A 19,086-nucleotide genomic window follows, 5' to 3' on the forward strand; every position below is an offset into this window, starting at 1 on the left:
ACCCCAACACCTAACCCTAACCCCCACCCTAACCCTTACCCTGTAACCCTAACCCCCTAACACCTACCCTAACCCCTGTAACCCTAAACCCCACTCTAACCACAACCCTCACCCTAGGCCCTAAACCCTAACCTCTAAACCTAGCCCTAACCCCAATCCTCTAACCCTAACCTCCTAACCCCTAAAACGAACCCCCTAATCCCAACCCCAACCCCCAGCCCATCTAACCATAACTCTTAACCAAAATCCAATCCCCTACCCCTGATCCTTAACCCTAACACCCTAAGCCCAACCCCAAAACCCCATCACCCAACCCTACAACCCCCTCACCCCAACCCCCTAGCTCTAACCCCAACCCCTAACCCACCATCCCCTACCTCTAGCCATTGCCCTAACACACTAACCCTCAACCCCTACCCCTAAACCCAACCTCCTAACTTCTAACCCTAACTAACCTTTGACCTGTGAACTTTTACACTAACTCTAAGTGCATCTCTACTTTATGACTCCCCCACCTTAAAACCCCTACCTTTCCCTGATCCCGCTCGGTTTGTCAGAAAAAAGGGTAAAAAAAAATAGGATTTTTGTACTCACCGTAAAATCATTTTCTCTGCAATTCACAGACACAGTTCCTCTCTGTAACTAAATGGGTTGAATAGCCTGCCATTAGGAGAAACTAGGCAAAATTGTTACACAAAACACAGAACTTTAATCCCGCCCCAGGGGGGCAGGCCCCGTGCTATCGACCCTTCCCACTGCTCGTAGCAGCTTCAGTACGTCAACAAGCAGTACAACATAGAAAAAAGGAGGGGTGGGCGCTGTGTCGGTTGGTGAATTACAGAGAAGAGGATTTTACGGTGAGTACAAAAATCCTATTTTCTCTTATAGTCACCGACCGACACAGCTCCTCTCTGTAACCAAATGGGACGTCCCCAAGCAGTGCCAAACGAGGGGTGGGAAAAACAGCATAAAAACTTCATCCACCATGGCAAGTGGGAACTAGTGAAACTAAACCCACAGAAAAACAGCAGTGTATGGAAAAACACCACTATATAACCGGGTATCCTCAACAGGAGTGATCCCCAAGACCGCAACATTGCAGAAGTAATGCAACAGTGCATTAACCAAAACAGTACCGCATTTTTTAGAAAAAACAGGAAAAATTCAATTGCAAAACAGGCATCAGCCGATGCACTGACATCTACCTTGTAGAACTTGTTAAACGTATGGACAGACGACCGGGTCGCTGCCTTATACACCTGAGCGACAGACGCTTGGTGTCGGAAGGCCCAAGACGTTCCGATTGCTCTTGTAGAGTGGGCCGTGACTGGAAAGGGGGCACCTGCCCCTTCAAGGTGTAGGCTTGGACTACGATCTGTCTGATCCACCTGGATATGGTGGCCGACGAGACCGCCATGCCTTTCTTGGGACCAGTTACCGAAACAAACAGTAAGTCTGACTTCTGAAAGGGAGCAGTGGCAGACAAGTACACCTTCAGAGCCCTAACCACATCTAGAGCGTGAAGGGCCACTTCTTTCGGGTGCTTCGGCTTAGGACACAATGATGGCAATTCAATGTCCTCATTGATATGAAAGGCCAAAACCACCTTCGGTAGAAAGGACGGTTGCGGACGCAACACTACCTTATCCCTGTGGATGACTAGATAAGGCGACTTGCAGGACAAGGCCGCCAGTTCCAAAACCCTCCTGGCCAATGTGATGGCCACGAGAAAGACCACCTTCTGTGAAAGGGTCAGCAGAGGAATCTCCCTGATATTCTCAAACGATGGCTTCTGAAGCGCCGACAACACCAGGTTCAAATCCCACAGAGGTAACGGAGGACGCACCGGAGGGACTAGATGTCGCAACCCCTGCACAAAGGAACTTACTACTGCGTGAGACGCCAGGGGTCTTTGAAAAAAGACAGCCAGAGCTGAAATCTGCCCCTTGATGGTGCTCAACGCCAACCTCTGGTCTACACCTTGCTAAATCAACAGCAGGATCCTGGATATAGAGAAGGAGCGTGGATGCCAGCCTTTCTCCTCACACATGGAGATGTAGGCCTTCCAAGTACGATGGTATATCTTCTTGGAAGAAGATTTCCGTGCCCTCAGCATAGTTGGAATCACCGAGTCTGACAGACCCCGGTTCCTCAATACCTGGCTTTCAATAGCCAGGCCGTTAAAGCCAGTGATGGTAAAGCAGGGTGAAGGATTGGACCTTGATATAGGAGGTCCTCTCTCAATGGAAGTCGCCAGGGAGCGTCTGCCACCAGGCGCACCAGGTCTGCGTACCAGGCCCGCTGAGGCCAATCTGGGGCAATCAGGAGTACTGGAATCCCCTCGGCTTCCACTCTGCGAAGCAGATGTGGCAACAGTTTCCGCGGAGGAAAGGTGTAGATCAGCTGGTACTGATCCCACGGAGCCACCAGCGCGTCTGACGCGTCTGCCCACGGATCTCTTGTCCTGGACACGAATCTCGGCACCTTCCGATTGATCCGGGAGGCCAATAGATCCACATCTGGTGTGCCCCATTTCAGGGACAGCAGCCTGAATATCTCCAGATGCAATGCCCATTCTCCTGGGTCCAGCATCTGTCGACTCAGATAGTCCGCCTGCCAATTTTCCACCCCCGGGATGTAAATGGCTGACAGGGCCGGGATGTAAATGGCTGACAGGGCCGGGATGTGTTGCTCTGCCCACCGAAGTATGTGAGCGACCTCACGAGCAGCGGCTGAGCTTCTTGTTCCCTTTTGGTGATTTATGTACGCCACAGCCCTGACGTTGTCTGACTGTATCCTGGCCGAACGCCCTTGAAGACACGTCGACCACGTGTAGAGGCACAGCCTGATCGCTCTCAATTCAAGCAGATTGATCGACAACTTGGATTCTTCCGTCAACCAGAGGCCCTGAGCTGACTGAATCCCCATCACTCCACCCCAGCCAGACAGACTGGTGTCCGTAGTGACCAACATCCATTTCAGAGGAAGGAATGATTTTTCAGACTGAATCACGGGGATCTCAACCACCAGATCAGGGAGTCCAGGACTGGTTGGCTCACCTGGATCTGCCGTTCCAGGGACAACAGAGATTTGTCCCATTTTGTCAAGATCTTCTTCTGCAGGACTCTGGTGTGGAACTGGGCATAAGGCACTGCCTCGAAGGAGGCTACCATGAGCCCCAGCGCCCGCATGCAAAAGCGGAGTGATGACCACTTGTGGTTCATCAGTAGTTTGACCGCAGATCTGAGAGTCAGCAATTTGTCTGAGGGGAGAAAAACCCTTGCTTCCCTGGAGTACAATAGTGACCCCAGGTACTCCAGATGCTGAGTCAGTACCACCACCAACTCCTTTAGGTTCAACAGCCACCCATATGCTTGCAGGGACTGCATGGTGATCGCCACATCCTCCTCTAATTATGAGGCGGAAGAATCTCTCAGGAGAATTGTCTAGGTAACCCACGATCGCGATCCCGCGTTGTTTCAACAAGGCCAACACTGGAGCCAGTACTTTGGTAAAGACTCGGGGGGCTGATGCCAGGCCAAAAGGAAGAGCCACAAACTGGTAGTGGGCTTCCCCGACTGCCAAACGCAGAAACTTTTGATGCCAATGGCATATGGGTATGTGCAGGTAGGCATCCTGAATGTCCAAGGACGCCAGGAAGTCCCCTTGATGGAGTGCAGTGACTACTGAGCGAACTGATTCCATTCTGAACCTCTGCACTTTTACAAAGTTATTTAGGGCTTTTAAGTCCAATATTGGACGTACCCCTTCCTTCTTGGGAACCACAAACAGATTTGAGTAGAACCCCTGGAAGCATTCCGATTCTGGAACCGGTACAATCACCCCCTGATTCAGCAAGTCCCTCACCGCCCCTAACAGGGCCTCTCGGTGAAGCGGGGACACGGGTATGCTGTAGCGAAAGAATCTGTTTGGCGGCCAAGAGAGAAACTCTATCTTGTAACCTGTGGAAATCAGTTCGCAGACCCATTGGACTGATAACCAGGAGGTCCAACGGGCTGCAAACTCCCGAAGACAGCCCCCCACCCGAGACATGGGGGGGGGCAAACCTTCATGCGGCAGCACTTTTGTTTGCAGGCTTGTTAGGCTTGCGGTTCCAGGGATGCTTTTGACCGTCCGTGAGCATCCTGTCAGGCTGGGGTCGTTTTGCCGAAGCACCGGGCGAACGAAAAAGCCGCTTGTGAGCGGAAAAGGAGGGCCCTTGCCTGTGTCGTAGCTCCTTAGCCTTCCTGGCCTGAGGGAGTAGTGTACTCTTACCAAATGTGGCATTTTTAATAATGTCATTCAACGAGGCTCCAAAGAGCCATCCGCCAAGGAAGGGAAGATCCGTCAGGGCTTTCTTGGATGCCTGGACAGCAGACCAGCATTTCAGCCAAATGAGGCGCCTCAGCACCACAGCTGACACTGAGGCCCTGGATAGCAGAGGGAGAGTATCCAGGGCCGCGTCAAACGTACTTAATGCCATGCACTAGTTGGTCTGCTAGTTCCACGCAGACAGGAAAGGATAAGTTACCATTCTAGGGGAGCAGGGAGAAGGATAAGCTACCAATCTGGGGGAGCAGGGAGAAGATTAAGCTACTATTCTGGGGGAGCAGAGAGAAGGATAAGTTACCATTGTAGGGGAGCAAGAAGAAGGATAAGTTACCATTGTGGGGGAGCAAGGAGAAGGATAAGTTAACATTCTGGGGGAGCAGGGAGAATCAAATAATTCTCTGCAGCTATTACCTTTTGTACCACCACCCCCTCCCTTTAGAATGTAAGCTCTATGAGCAGGGCCCTCCTGTACCTTTTGTATTGAACTGTACTGTAATAGTGTTGTTACCCCCCCCCCCCCCATAGATTGTAAAGTGCTGCGTAAACTGTTGGCGCTATATAAATCGTGTATAATAATAAAAATTCTGGGGGAGCAGGGAGAAGGATAAGCTCCCATTCTGGGGGAGCAGGGAGAAGGATAAGCTACCATTCTGGGGGAGCAGGGAGAAGTATAAGCTATTGTTCTGGAGTAACAGGGAGAAGGATAAGTAATCATTCTGGGGAAGCAGGGAGAAGGATAAGCCACTATTCTGAGGGAGCAGGGAGAAGGATAAGCTACTATTCTGTGGGAGCAGGGAGAAGACTAAGCTATCATTCTGGGGGAGCAGGGAGAAGGATAAGCTATCATTCTGGGGGAGCAGGGAGAAGGATAAGCAACCATTCTGGGGGAGCAGGGAGAAGGATAAGCAACCATTCTGGAGGAACAGGGAGAAGGATAAATTATCATTCTGGGGGAGCAGGGAGAAGGATAGTCAACCATACTGGAGGAGCAGGGAGATGGATAAGTGATCATTCTGGGGGAGGAGGGAGAAGGATAAGCCACTATTCTGGCGGAGCAGGGAGAAGGATAAGCTACTATTCTGGGGTAGCAGGGAGAAGGATAAGTGATCATTCCGGGGGAGCAGGGAGAAGGAAAAGTGATCATTCTGGGGGAGCAGGGAGAAGGATAAACTATCATTCTGGGGGAGCAGAGAGAAGGATAAGTTACCATTGTGGGATAGCAAGAAGAAGGATAAGTTACCATTGCGGGGGAGCAGGGAGAAGAATAAGTTACTATTCTGGCGGAGCAGGGAGAAAGATAAGTGATAATTCTGGGGGAGCAGGTAGAAGGATAAGCTACTATTGTGGGGAAGCAGGGAGAAGGATAAGCTACTATTTTGGTGGTGCAGGGAGAAGGATAATCAACCATACTGGAGGAGCAGGGAGAAGGATAAGTGATCATTCTGGGGGAGCAGTGAGAAGGATAAGCTATCATTCTGGGGGAGCAGGGAGAAGAATAAGCTATCATTCTGGAGGAGCAGGGAGAAGGATAAGCCACTATTCTGGGGGAGCAGGGAGAAGGATAAGCTATCATTTTGGGGGAGCAGGGAGAAGGATAACTGATCATTCTGGGGAAGCAGGGGGAAGGATAAGCTATCATTGTGGGGGAGCAGGGAGAAGGATAAGCGATCATTCTGGGGGAGCAGGGAGAAGGATAAGCAATCATTCTGGGGGAGCAGGGAGAAGGAAAAGCTACTATTCTGGGGGAGCAGGGAGAAGGATAATCAACCATACTGGAGGAGCAGGGAGATGGATAAGTGACCATTCTGGGGTAGCAGGGAGAAGGATAAGTTACCATTCTGGGGGAGAAGGATAAGCTACCATTCTGGGGGAGCAGGGAGAAGAATAAGTTACCATTCTGGGGAGCAGGGAGAAGAATAAGTTACCATTCTGGGGGAGCAGGGAAGAAGGATAAGCTACTATTCTGGGGGAGCAGGGAGAAGGGTAAGTGATAATTCTGGGGGAGCAGGGAGAAGGATAAGCTACTATTCTGGGGGAGCAGGGAGAAGGGTAAGTGATAATTCTGGGGGAGCAGGGAGAAGGATAAGCTACTATTCTGGGGGAGCAGGGAGAAGGATAAGCTACCATTGTGGGGTAAGCAGAGAGAAGGATAAGCTACTACTCTGGGGGAGCAGGGAGATGGATAATCAACCATTCTGGAGGAGCAGGGAGAAGGATAAGCTACGATTCTGGGGGAGCAGGGAGAAGGATAAGCTATCATTCTGGGGGAGCAGGGAGAAGGGTAAGCTACTATTGTGGGGAAGCAGGGAGAAGGATAAGCTACTATTCTGGGGGAGCAGGGAGAAGGATAAGTGATCATTCTGGGGGAGCAGGGAAAAGGATAAGCTACCATTCTGGAGGAGCAGGGAGAAGGATAAACTATCATTCTGGGGGAGCAGGGAGAAGGATAAGCTATCATTCTGGAGGAGCAGGGAGATGGATAAGCTATCATTCTGGAGGAGCAAGGAGATGGATAAGCTACTATTCTGATGAAGCAGGGGGAAGGATAAGCTATTATTCTGGGGGAGCAGGGAGAAGGATAAGCTACTATTCTGGGGGAGGAGGGAGAAGGATAATCTACCATTCTGCGGGAGCAGGGAGAAGGATAAGCGACTATTCTGCGGGAGCAGGGAGAAGGATAAGCTACCATTCTGTGGGAGCAGGGAGAGAGATAATCAACCATTCTGGAGAAGTAGGGAGGATAAGTGATTATTCTGGGGAAGCAGGCAGAATGATAAGCTACTATTCTGGGGAATCAAGGAGAAGGATATGCTACCATTCTGGGGGAGCAGGGAGAAGGATAAGTGATCATTCTGGGGAAGCAGGGAGAAGGATAAGTTACTATTCTGGGGGAGCAGGGAGAAGGATAATCAACCATTCTGGGGGAGCAGGGAGAAGGATAAGCTACTATTCTGGGGGAGCAGGGAGAAGGATAATCAACCATACTGGAGGAGCAGGGAGAATGATAAGTGATCATTCTGGGGGAGCAGGGAGAATCAAATAATTCTCTGCAGCTATTACCTTTTGTACCACCACCCCCTCCCTTTAGAATGTAAGCTCTACGAGCAGGGCCCTCTTGTACCTTTTGTATTGAACTGTACTATAATTGTGTTGCCCCCTCCCCCCCTCTATAGATTAAGCGCTGTGTAAACTGTTGGCGCTATATAAATCGTGTATAATAACAAAGATTCTGGGGGAGCAGGGAGGATAAGTGATCATTCTGGGGGAGCAGGGAGAAGGATAAGTGATCATTCTGGGGGAGCAGGTAGAAGCATAAGCTAATATTCTGGGGGAGCAGGGAGAATGATAAGTGATCATTCTGGGGGAGCAAGGAGAAGGATAAGCTATTATTCTGAGTAAGCAGGGAGAAGGATAAGCTACCATTCTGGGGGAGCAGGGAGAAGGATAAGTGATCATTCTGGGGGAGCAAGGAGCAGGATAAGCTACTATTCTGAGTAAGCAGGGAGAAGGATAAGCTACTATTCTGAGGAAGCACGGAGAAGGATAAGCTACTATTATGGGGGAGCAGGGAGAAGAATAAGCCACCTTTCTGGGGGAGCCGGGAGAAGGATAAGCTACCATTCTGGGGGAGCAGGGTGAAGGATAAGCTATCATTCTGGGGTAGCAAAGAGAAGGATAAGCTACTATTCTGGAGGAGCAGGGAGAGGGATAAGTTACCATTCTGGAGGAGCAGGGAGAGGGATAAGCTATCATTCTGGGGGAGCAAGGAGAAAGATAAGCTACCATTCTGGGGGAGCCGGGAGAAGAATAAGCTACCATTGTGGGGGAGCAGGGAGAAGGATAAGCTACCATTCTGGGGGAGCAGCGAGATGGATAAGTGATCATTCTGGAGGAGCAGGGTGAAGGATAAGCTATCATTCTGGGGTAGCAAAGAGAAGGATAAGCTACTATTCTGGAGGAGCAGGGAGAAGGATTGGCTACCATTCTGTGGGGACCAGGGAGAAGAATAAGCTACTATTCTGGAGGAGCAGGGAGAAGGATAAGCTACCATTCTGGAGGAGCAGGGAGATGGATAAGTGATCATTCTGGGGAAGCAGGGAGAAGGATAAGCTACCATTGTGGGGGAGCAGGAAGAAAGATAAGCTACCATTCTGGGGAGCAGGGAGAAGGATAAGTGATCATTCTGGGGAAGAAGGATAAGCTACCATTCTGGGGGAGCAGGGAGAAGGATAAGTGATCATTCTGGGGAAGCAGGTAGAAGGATAAGTGATCATTCTGGGGGAGTAGGGAGAAGGATAAGCTACTATTCTGGGGGAGCAGGGAGAAGGATAAGTGATCATTCTGGGGAAGCAGGGAGAAGGATAAGCTACCATTGTGGGGGAGCAGGAAGAAAGATAAGCTACCATTCTGGGGGAGCAGGGAGAAGGATAAGTGATCATTCTGGGGAAGAAGGATAAGCTACCATTCTGGGGAAGCAGGTAGAAGGATAAGTGATCATTCTGGGGGAGTAGGGAGAAGGATAAGCTACTATTCTGAGTAAGCAGGGAGAAGTATAAGCTATCATTCTGGGGGACCAGGGAGAAGGATAAGCTATCATTCTGGGGGAGCAGGGAGAACAATAAGCCACCTTTCTGGGGGAGCAGGGAGAAGGTTAAGCTACCATTGTGGGGGAGCAGGGAGAAGGATAAGCTACCATTCTTGGGGAGCAGGGTGAAGGATAAGCAACTATTTTGGGGGAGCAGGGAGAAGGATAAGCTACTATTCTGGGGGAGCAGGGAGAAGGATAAGTGATCATTCTGGGGAGCAGGGAAAAGGATAAGCTACCATTCTGGAGGAGCAGGGAGATGCATAAGTGATCATTTTGGGGTAGTAGGGAGAAGGATATGTTACCATTCTGTGGTAGCAGGGAGAATGATAAGCTATTATTCCGGGGGAGCAGGGAGAAGGATAAGCTACTATTCTGGGGAAGCAGGGAGAAGGATACCCTACCATTCTGGAGGAGCAGAGAGAAGGATAAGCTACTATTCTGGGGGAGCAGGGAGATGGATAATCAACCATTCTGGAGGAGCAGGGAGAAGGATAAGTGATCATTCTGGGGAAGCAGGGAGAAGGATAAGCTACCATTCTGGGGGAGCAGGGAGAAGGATAAGCTACTATTCTGGGGAAGCAGGGAGAAGGATAAGCTACCATTCTGGGGGAGCAGGGAGAAGGATAAGCCATCATTCTGGAGGAGCAGGGAGAAGGATAAGCTATAATTCTGGGAGAGCAGGGAGAAGGATAAGCGATCATTCTGGGAGAGCAGGGAGAAGGATAAGCTACCATTCTGGGAGAGCAGGGAGAAGGATAAGCTACCATTCTGGGGGAGCAGGGAGAAGGATAAGCTACTATTCTGAGGGAGCAGGGAGAAGGATAAGCTACTATTCTGGAGGAGCAGGGAGAAGGATAAGTTACCATTCTGTGGTAGCAGGGAGAAGGATAAGCTATTATTCCGGGGGAGCAGGGAGAAGGATAAGCTACTATTCTGGGGAAGCAGGGAGAAGGATACGCTACCATTCTGGAGGAGCAGGGAGAAGGATAATCAACCATTCTGGAGGAGCAGGGAGAAGGATAAGTGATCATTCTGGGTGAGCAGGGAGAAGGATAAGCAATTATTCTGGGGTAGGAGGGAGAAGGATAAGCTATCATTCTGGGGTAGGAGGGAGAAGGATAAGCTATCATTCTGGGGTAGGAGGGAGAAGGATAAGCTATCATTCTGGGGTAGGAGGGAGAAGGATAAGCTATCATTCTGGGGTAGGAGGGAGAAGGATAAGCTATCATTCTGGGGTAGGAGGGAGAAGGATAAGCTATCATTCTGGGGTAGGAGGGAGAAGGATAAGCTATCATTCTGGGGAAGCAGGGAGAAGGATAAGCTACCATTCTGGGGAAGCAGGGAGAAGGATAAGCTACCATTCTGGGGAAGCAGGGAGAAGGATAAGCTATTATTCTGGGGGAGCAGGGAGAAGGATAAGCTATCATTCTGGGGGAGCAGGGAGAAGGATAAGCTACGATTCTGGGGGAGCAGGGAGAAGGATAAGCTATCATTCTGGGGGAGCAGGGAGAAGAATAAGCTACTTTTCTGGGGGAGCAGGGAGAAGGATAAGTGATCATTCTGGAGGAGAGGGGAGATGGATAAGTGATCATTCTGGGGGAGCAGGGAGAAGGATAAGCTATCATTCTGGAGGAGCAGGGAGATGGATAAGCTATCATTCTGGAGGAGCAGGGAGATGGATAAGCTACTATTTTGATGAAGCAGAGGGAAGGATAAGCTACTATTCTGGGGGAGGAGGGAGAAGGATAATCTACCATTCTGCGGGAGCAGGGAGAAGGATAAGCGACTATTCTGGGGGAGCAGGGAGAAGGATAAGCTACCATTCTGGGGGAGCAGGGAGATGGATAAGCTACTCTTCTGTGGGAGCAGGGAGAGAGATAATCAACCATTCTGGAGAAGTAGGGAGGATAAGTGATCATTCTGGGGAAGAAGGCAGAATGATAAGCTACTATTCTGGGGAATCAAGGATAAGGATATGCTACCATTCTGGGGGAGCAGGGAGAAGGATAAGTGATCATTCTGGGGAAGCAGGGAGAAGGATAAGCTACTATTCTGGGGGAGCAGGGAGAAGGATAATTAACCATTCTGGGGGAGCAGGGAGAAGGATAAGCTACTATTCTGGGGGAGCAGGGAGAAGGATAAGCTACTATTCTGGGGGAGCAGGGAGAAGGATAATCAACCATACTGGAGAAGCAGGGAGAAGGATAATCAACCATACTGGAGAAGCAGGGAGAAGGATAAATGATCATTCTGGGGGAGCAGGGAGAATCAAATAATTCTCTGCAGCTATTACCTTTTGTACCACCACCCCCTCCCTTTAGAATGCAAGCTCTACGAGCAGGGCCCTCCTGTACCTTTTGTATTGAGCTGTACTATAATTGTGTTGCCCCCTCCCCCCTCTATAGATTGTTAAGCGCTGTGTAAACTGTTGGCGCTATATAAATCGTGTTTAATATCAAAAATTCTGGGGGAGCAGGGAGAAAGATAAGTGATCATTCTGGGGGAGCAGGGAGAAGGATAAGTGATCATTCTGGGGGAGCAGGTAGAAGCATAAGCTAATATTCTGGGGTAGCAGGGAGAAGGACAAGTGATCATTCTAGGGGAGCAAGGAGAAGGATAAGCTACTATTCTGAGTAAGCAGGGAGAAGGATAAGCTACCATTCTGGGGGAGCAGGGAGAAGGATAAGTGATCATTCTGGGGGAGCAAGGAGAAGGATAAGCTACTATTCTGAGTAAGCAGGGAGAAGGATAAGCTACTATTCTGAGGAAGCAGGGAGAAGGATAGGCTACTATTATGGGGGAGCAGGGAGAAAGATAAGCTATCATTGTAGAGGAGTAGGGAGAAGGATAAGCTACCATTCTGGGGGAGCAGGGAGAAGAATAAGCCACCTTTCTGGCGGAGCCGGGAGAAGGATAAGCTACCATTCTGGGGGAGCAGGGTAAAGGATAAGCTATCATTCTGGGGTAGCAAAGAGAAGGATAAGCTACTATTCTGGAGGAACAGGGAGAGGGATAAGCTACCATTCTGGAGGAGCAGGGAGAGGGATAAGCTACTATTCTGGAGAAGCAGGGAGAGGGATAAGCTACTATTCTGGAGGAGCAGGGAGAGGGATAAGCTACCACTCTGGGGGAGCAGGGAGAAGGATAAGCTACGATTCTGGGGGAGCAGGGAGAAGGATGAGCTATCATTCTGGGGGAGCAGGGAGAAGAATAAGCTATCATTCTGGGGGAGCCGGGAGATGGATAAGTGATCATTCTGGAGGAGCAGAGTGAAGGATAAGCTATCATTCTAGGGTAGCAAAGAGAAGGATAAGCTACTATTCTGACTATTCTGGAGGAGCAGGGAGAAGGATACGCTACCATTCTGTGGGGAGCAGGGAGAAGGATAAGCTGCCATTCTGGAGGAGCAGGGAGATAGATAAGTGATCATTCTGGGGGAGCAGGGGGAAGGATAAGCTACTATTGTGGGGAAGCAGGGAGAAGGATAAGCTACCATTGTGGGGGAGCAGGAAGAAAGATAAGCTACCATTCTGGGGGAGCAGGGAGAAGGATAAGTGATCATTCTGGGGAAGCAGGAATAAGGATAAGCTACCATTCTGGGGGAGCAGGGAGAAGGATAAGTGATCATTCCGGGAAAGCAGGGAGAAGGATAAGCTATCATTCTGGGAGAGCAGGGAGAAGGATAAGTGATCATTCTGGGGGAGCAGGGAGAAGGATAAGCTATCATTCTGGGGAGCAGGGAGAACGATAAGCCACCTTTCTGGGGGAGCAGGGAGAAAGATAATCAACCATTCTGGAGTAGCAGGGAGAAGAATAAGCCACCTTTCTGGAGGAGCCAGGAGAAGGATAAGTGATCATTCTGGGGTAGTAGGGATAAGGATAAGCTATCATTCTGGGGGAGCAGGGAGAAGGATAAGCTATCATTCTGGGGGAGCAGGGAGAAGAATAAGCCACCTTTCTGGGGGAGCCGGGAGAAGGATAAGCTACTATTCTGGGGGAGCAGGGAGAAGGATAAGTGATCATTCTGGGGGAGCAGGGAAAAGGATAAGCTACCATTCTGGAGGAGCAGGGAGATGCATAAGTGATTATTCTGGGGTAGTAGGGAGAAGGATAAGTTACCATTCTGTGGTAGCAGGGAGAATGATAAGCTATTATTCTGGGGAAGCAGGGAGAAGGATACACTACCATTCTGGAGGAGCAGGGAGAAGGATAAGCTACCATTCTGGGGGAGCAGGGAGAAGGATAAGCTACTATTCTGGGGGAGCAGGGAGAAGGATACACTACCATTCTGGAGGAGCAGGGAGAAGGATAAGCTACCATTCTGGGGGAGCAGGGAGAAGGATAAGCTACCATTCTGGGGGAGCAGGGAGAAGGATAAACTACTATTTTGGGGGAGCAGTGAGAAGGATAAGCTATCATTCTGGGGGAGCAGGGAGAAGGATAAGCTATCATTCTGGGGGAGCAGGGAGAAGGATAAACTATCCTTCTGGGGGAGCAGGGAGAAGGATAAGTTACCATACTAAGGAAGAAGGAGAGAGAATGATGAGTGACGGTTCGAGGAGAAGCAGGGATAAGAGAAAACACTATGGAAACACTAATACCAAAATTCTAACCAACAAAAAGCAAAAAAAAACAACAATCAAAAACCACAAGCCCACAAACAGCACACACAACCAAAAAGCAAACCAACGTCTTAGCGGCTGCACAGTCCTCATTCTTCAGATAAAGCAGTGAAGATGCTGCTATTCCAGTGTGTGTGTTGCTGAGTAAAGCTGGGTACACATTGGCAGGAAATCGCCCAGTTCCTGATGAACTGTCCGACTATCTGTCAGTGTGTACAGCTGTCTGACAAAGGGACATGCTGGAGAACCAGCAACCAATGGCTGAAAATGCTGCTCAGTGTATTCTGTCGGGGAGGGGGAAGTCCCCCTGTATAGTGTGAATGTGTGAGTGTGGCTGAGTCAGAGACAACATCCTAGCCGCTGCACAGTCCCATTACTAGTTCAGGAATATCAGCAGCGAGGAGGCCGGTATCTGATATGTGGTGGTAAAATCATCCTACCTTACATCACAGGGTGTCCTTGGTGCTCCTTCACCTCCTCCCATAGTTCAATCCAGAAGAAATCCTCTGTAGATGATGGGATGCCTTAACATCTGGCAAGGAAGGCAGATCACAGCTTCTTTCTTCTCTGTCCTCAGAAGGTTCTTCACTCCACAGACCATCTGAAAGGTGACAGTATTCTGGGTCAGAGAAAACCATCATAAGACAGGGAGTTACCCTGAGGTGACAGAAAAAAGCTGAACACAGAGTCTGGAATTGCTGCCTCCTGGCTATCATCTCCAAAAGGGTTGGATTCCCTAATTCCAGAGCCTCTAACCCAAAGAATGCAGATTGTTCTTACTTTACTGGCTGAAGACTAAAATAATAACACCTGGCTTCAATACACAAATGTCAGCACCACAGGACCACTTCTTATTCCATGCTTGTTCATCTGCCATCTATCCCCTCTCCCTCATCTATGTCTGGAGGCACCCTACACCCCCATTCTTCCCCTCTATCTCACTGTCCTCACCTGTACATCTATGTCTGGTGGTACCCTACACCCCCATCCCAACCCTCTATCTCACTGTCCTATGTCTGGAGGTACCCTACAACCCTATCCCATCTAGCCCCCTCTAATATATATTACCAGCCACTGCTCCATCTCCTGCAGAAGATCTTCTATCCATCTTGATTTTTTGATTGAAAAAGCCCATGGCGTGCAAAACACACCCAGAAAACTTCCACCCGGTGCATAAAAAAAGTGCACACACATAAAGAGTGAACACTAAAAAGTGCAGACGGGTGTCTGATGTCCTCCATAACGAAGGACCATACCCTGATCCCCCGGGGTGTTAGGCTCCAGACAGGGACTGAGGTACCAGACTCAACAGTGGTCTTCCAGCTGAAACCGGAAGACCTCCTTTCCCCGGGAGGACTGCCGAAACAGAACCTCCTAGGTACTTGGTACTATGGGGGCTTCCCCGAAGGTAGGCACCCCCAATGGAGGTTGGACCAAGCCAAAAGGCCTATGTCCGCCCTCCCAAAGACGTTCAGGATTGGTCCGAGGACCGACACCCTACTAATCACTTCTTCGCTTCTCGGCCTTTTGGCTAAGATCAAGTGTAGTATCGACTATAGCCCTTAGGGGTGTCTCTGCTTCACAGCTAGGACGTTGAGAACCACTTGTATCTATTCAAGCCATTAGGTCCTTGTGGGGTACCCTCTGCTCGGCCTTGTAGGATCGTTGATTAAATTCAGCTTCACCGACTTGCTGCTATTGGGCTAGAGGCTTAGCCCCCACAAGGAACGAGATTGCGGTCTTCCCTCCTTCCCCCCTCTCTGCATTACTACCTCCGGGCAGTAGATGCAAGAGCCTTTGTAAAGGCTTCAGAGCGAAGACTTCGAGGAAACAAGAAGGAAGCCGCTGAAGGAACAGCTGAGGCGACATCCTCCTCCTTGAAGATGGGGAAGAGTGATAAGAAGACCAGCAAAAGCAAGAAGAACCCCGCTCCAGCCACTTCCACCGAGGTCCCCGAAAATGTTGCTGCCTCAACCTCCACCTCTACCCCGGCCAGCACCAGCCAGCCGAGACCAGCCAAGCCTTCCCCCCCCTGCAGACGGGCTCCCTACCTTAGAGCCCTGGATGAAGCAGACGGTCATGCTACAGCTGAAGGAGGTGGACGGAAGAGTCCCCGACATGACCCCGGAGATCTTCGGAAAGAAGATGATCCTGGAACAGGGGTTCAGCAAAGCGGAAACGCTTTCGGTCCAGGCCTTCACAAAAGGTACCTTTTTCATAACTTTTGTGTCGTTCCAGGTATGCAGAAGGTACTGGGATATGGTAAAGGCGAGTGGTCCTGAATCCCCCTTTCGTAAGTTCGCTGCGAACTGCCCCATCACACGGGACAAGAAGTGGGTGACAGTGGCCATGAGGAACCCCCATACCCCAGGTAAGGATATAGCCACTTACCTCCATAGGTTCTGCACCGTGGTGAAGGACCCAGTCCGAATCCTCGATGCAAATGGCTTCTGGATAGGTAAGTGGTCAGTACTCTGCAAGTTCAGGAAGGACCCTTCGGGGGACATCCAGCACCTGCAGCCGTGCTTCTCCCTGGGCAACTCCGCAGGCATCCTTTACTATCCCGGGATACCCTACGCCTGTAACAGGTGTAGCCACACCGGACACATGGGTAAGGATTGCAAAGAACTTGCTTGCAGGTTCTGTAGGGTCACAGGCCATGAGACCAAGGATTGTCCGAGTTCCAAAGCCTGCAACCTCTGCGGAGCGGCTGAGCACGTGTTCAAACACTGCCCCCAGCGGTCCCGATCCTACGCTGGAGCCCTAATCCAGGGCAAGCCATCTGCCAGCACCAGGAAGAAGCCACCGGAAAGGGAAAAAGAACCACAGAAGACCACGGGTAAGCCCACCCCCACCCCTACCCCCACACCTGTCCAGGCCCCAGCCCAGACCCCTGCCCCAACCCCTGTCTCCAGCACCCCCCCACCCGCCACCTCTGTGCTGGAGGAGACCCTTCCCCCACCCACCCCAGACCTGTCCTCCCTGGAGGACTTCCCCACCCTCCCTTCCACCCCCACCAGTGGACCCTCAGGAAGCCGGAAACGGAAGCCTAGGAGTCCAACAGCAGAGGAACCCGCTTCCTCCACTAAAAGGCCCACTGGCGACCAGCGCGAAAGCGAGGGACCAGAGCCAATAGTGGAGGACCTCGAGTCAGCGGGGGAGGAGGATGAGGACGTGGGGGGGAGGTGGAGGTCATGGCCGTCCCTGAGCCTGACCTCCCCTCCGACCTCCACGTCACCATCACCCAGACAATGATGGATGCTGTCCTGGAGGAGCTCGGCCTGTCTGAGCAGAAAACAGGACAAGCAGAGGAGGCAACGGAAGACCCCCCTCCGGGGAGGTAAGTTCAGTCCCTTGCTGACTAGACCTCATACCCTTTTTCATTATGGCAGATATCTCAATCTTTTCCATTAATGTGAGGAGTATCAAGGATACATCTAGACGGCAAGCGGCACTGACATTTCTTGCCACTCAGCAGAGTGATGTCTACATGCTCCAGGAGTGCGCACTTCCTCCTCTGAGGAGGTACACCCATCTGACCTCCCAGTGGACCCTCGGTCCCTCCTACTGGTCCGGGGGTGGCGATTGTAAGTCTGCAGGTGTAGCCATTCTTGTCAGGGGTGGGCGCTTCGCGGTTGACTCCATCCACGAGCTAGTCTGTGGCCGTCTTCTGGTCATAGACGGTTCGTGGGTGGGAGAGCCAATTAGGCTCATCAACCTGTACGCCCCCCCAGATAAGAGTGAGCGGCTGGAACTTTTCCAGACCCTGCGGACCCAACTCGTCACCACCAGGGCAGTAGTAATCGGCGGTGATTTTAACTGTCCGATAGAGGAGGACGGGCGCAGCTCCAGCATGTACGCAAAACTTGATGCTACATCCAGGCTGCTCAAGGAGATGATCTCGGAGGCTTCCCTGCAGGACGCCGTGGGATCCATAGGGAAAGGTACCGTGAACTACTCATGGTGCCATCCCGATGGATCAGTGCGGTCCAGGATCGACTTCGTGCTCACTTCAAGAGCAGTCAAGCATCACGATTTCTTCATGATCCCCTGCTTTTTCTCTGACCACAGGGCTATTCACTTTTGGGGTGACCTGGGCGAGGGCTTTGCCCGCGGACCAGGCTCCTGGAAGCTGAATAGTACCCTGCTGAAAAATGAGGAACTGATGGGGGAACTCCGGGAGGCCTATGCCACCTGGACGGAGGAAAAGCGATTCTTCGGAAGGGTAAGTGACTGGTGGGAGTTTGTGAAGGTCAAGATGTGCAGCTTCTTTCAGGCAAGGGGACGACAGCAAGTGTGTGCCAGGAAGAAGGAACTCAGGAGACTGCAACGTCAGTTGCAGTCCCTGCAGGACCTTCACCACTGTGGCTGGGACGTTAGGCAGGACCTGGAGGACACCAAGAAGAGCCTGAAAGGGCACTTTGAGGAAGAATCCAGGCACATTGTCTTCCGTGCCAAGGTGGAGAACCTTGAGAAAGGTGAGAAGTGTAACTCTTTCTTTTTCAGGAAACTCCACTCAGGACACACACCCTTGTCTGAGCTGCGTGACGAGACCGGAACACTCCAGAAGGGAAAGGAGGCTGTGATGCAAGTGGTCAGCGACTACTACACCAACCTCTACTCCCCGAAAACAACAGACACACAGGCAGCCGACAGGTTCCTGTCAGGTATCTCTAACCAAATTGATCCTGCAGGTTCGTCGGACGTCAACGCCCCCTTGGTGTTGGAGGAGCTGCACTCTGCCGCTAAATCCTTTAGGCAAGGCAGGACCCCAGGCTGCGATGGTCTCCCAGTTGAACTTTATGTAACGCTGTGGGATCTCGTAGGCCCGGACCTGTTCGAGCTGTACGAGGAGATGGTGGTGGAGGGCAGAATGCCTCCGACCCTAAGGGAGGGGATGATCACGATTTTGTATAAACGCAAGGGGGAGAGATCGGACCTGAAAAACTGGCGTCCGATCTCTCTTCTGAACGTGGACTACAAAATCCTCGCCAAGGTTCTGGCCAACAGGCTGAAATCTGTCATCGGACAGATCATCCACCCGGATCAGACTTGTGGCATTCCTGGTCGCAGGATTGCGGACAGCCTTGCGCTTGTCCGGGACACGGTCCAGTACATTCATGGCCGCCGTGTGCACGCGGCCCTGGTCAGTCTTGACCAGGAGAAGGCCTTTGACCGTGTCTCCCATGAGTTTATGTGCAGCACTCTGCGCAGGTTTGGTCTTGGGGAGATGTTTTGTTCGTATGTAAATGTTATGTATAATGATATTTGTAGTGTGGTGTTGGTGAACGGTTGGAAAACTGACCCCTTTCCAGTATTGTCTGGGGTCAGACAAGGCTGCCCTCTCTCACCTCTGCTTTTTGTCTGTTGTATAGAGCTCTTCGCCCGAAGCATCAGACGGAACCCAGAGATCAGAGGGATCACCGCACCAGGACCGGACAGACGGGAGGTCAAGTGCTCGCTCTACATGGACCCTAACCCTAAGGCGCTCCATCGACACACTCGCCCAGACGTGTGAGGACTTCGGCCAAGCTTCAGGGGCAA

The 19,086-nt window shown here is 51.1% G+C and overlaps 1 protein-coding gene across 1 annotated transcript; it reads left to right on the forward strand.

Moving 5' to 3' along the window:
* Positions 1-15,501: 15,501 nt before the first annotated feature.
* LOC143933336 (uncharacterized) lies at positions 15,502-16,797 on the forward strand. The gene has a single exon (XM_077456202.1). It carries the CDS (start codon positions 15,502-15,504, stop codon positions 16,795-16,797), a length of 1,296 nt encoding a protein of 431 aa, XP_077312328.1.
* The last annotated feature ends 2,289 nt before the right edge of the window (positions 16,798-19,086 follow it).

Source organism: Lithobates pipiens, unplaced genomic scaffold, assembly GCF_037356315.1.
Source record: "Lithobates pipiens isolate NorthernLeopardFrog02 unplaced genomic scaffold, aLitPip1_a1.2 Scaffold_27, whole genome shotgun sequence".
Lineage (NCBI taxonomy): Eukaryota > Metazoa > Chordata > Amphibia > Anura > Ranidae > Lithobates > Lithobates pipiens.

Bases quoted from the DNA above. Each gene is read 5' to 3' on its own strand.
- LOC143933336 (XM_077456202.1), top strand. From the start codon at position 15,502: ATGTTGCTGCCTCAACCTCCACCTCTACCCCGGCCAGCACCAGCCAGC.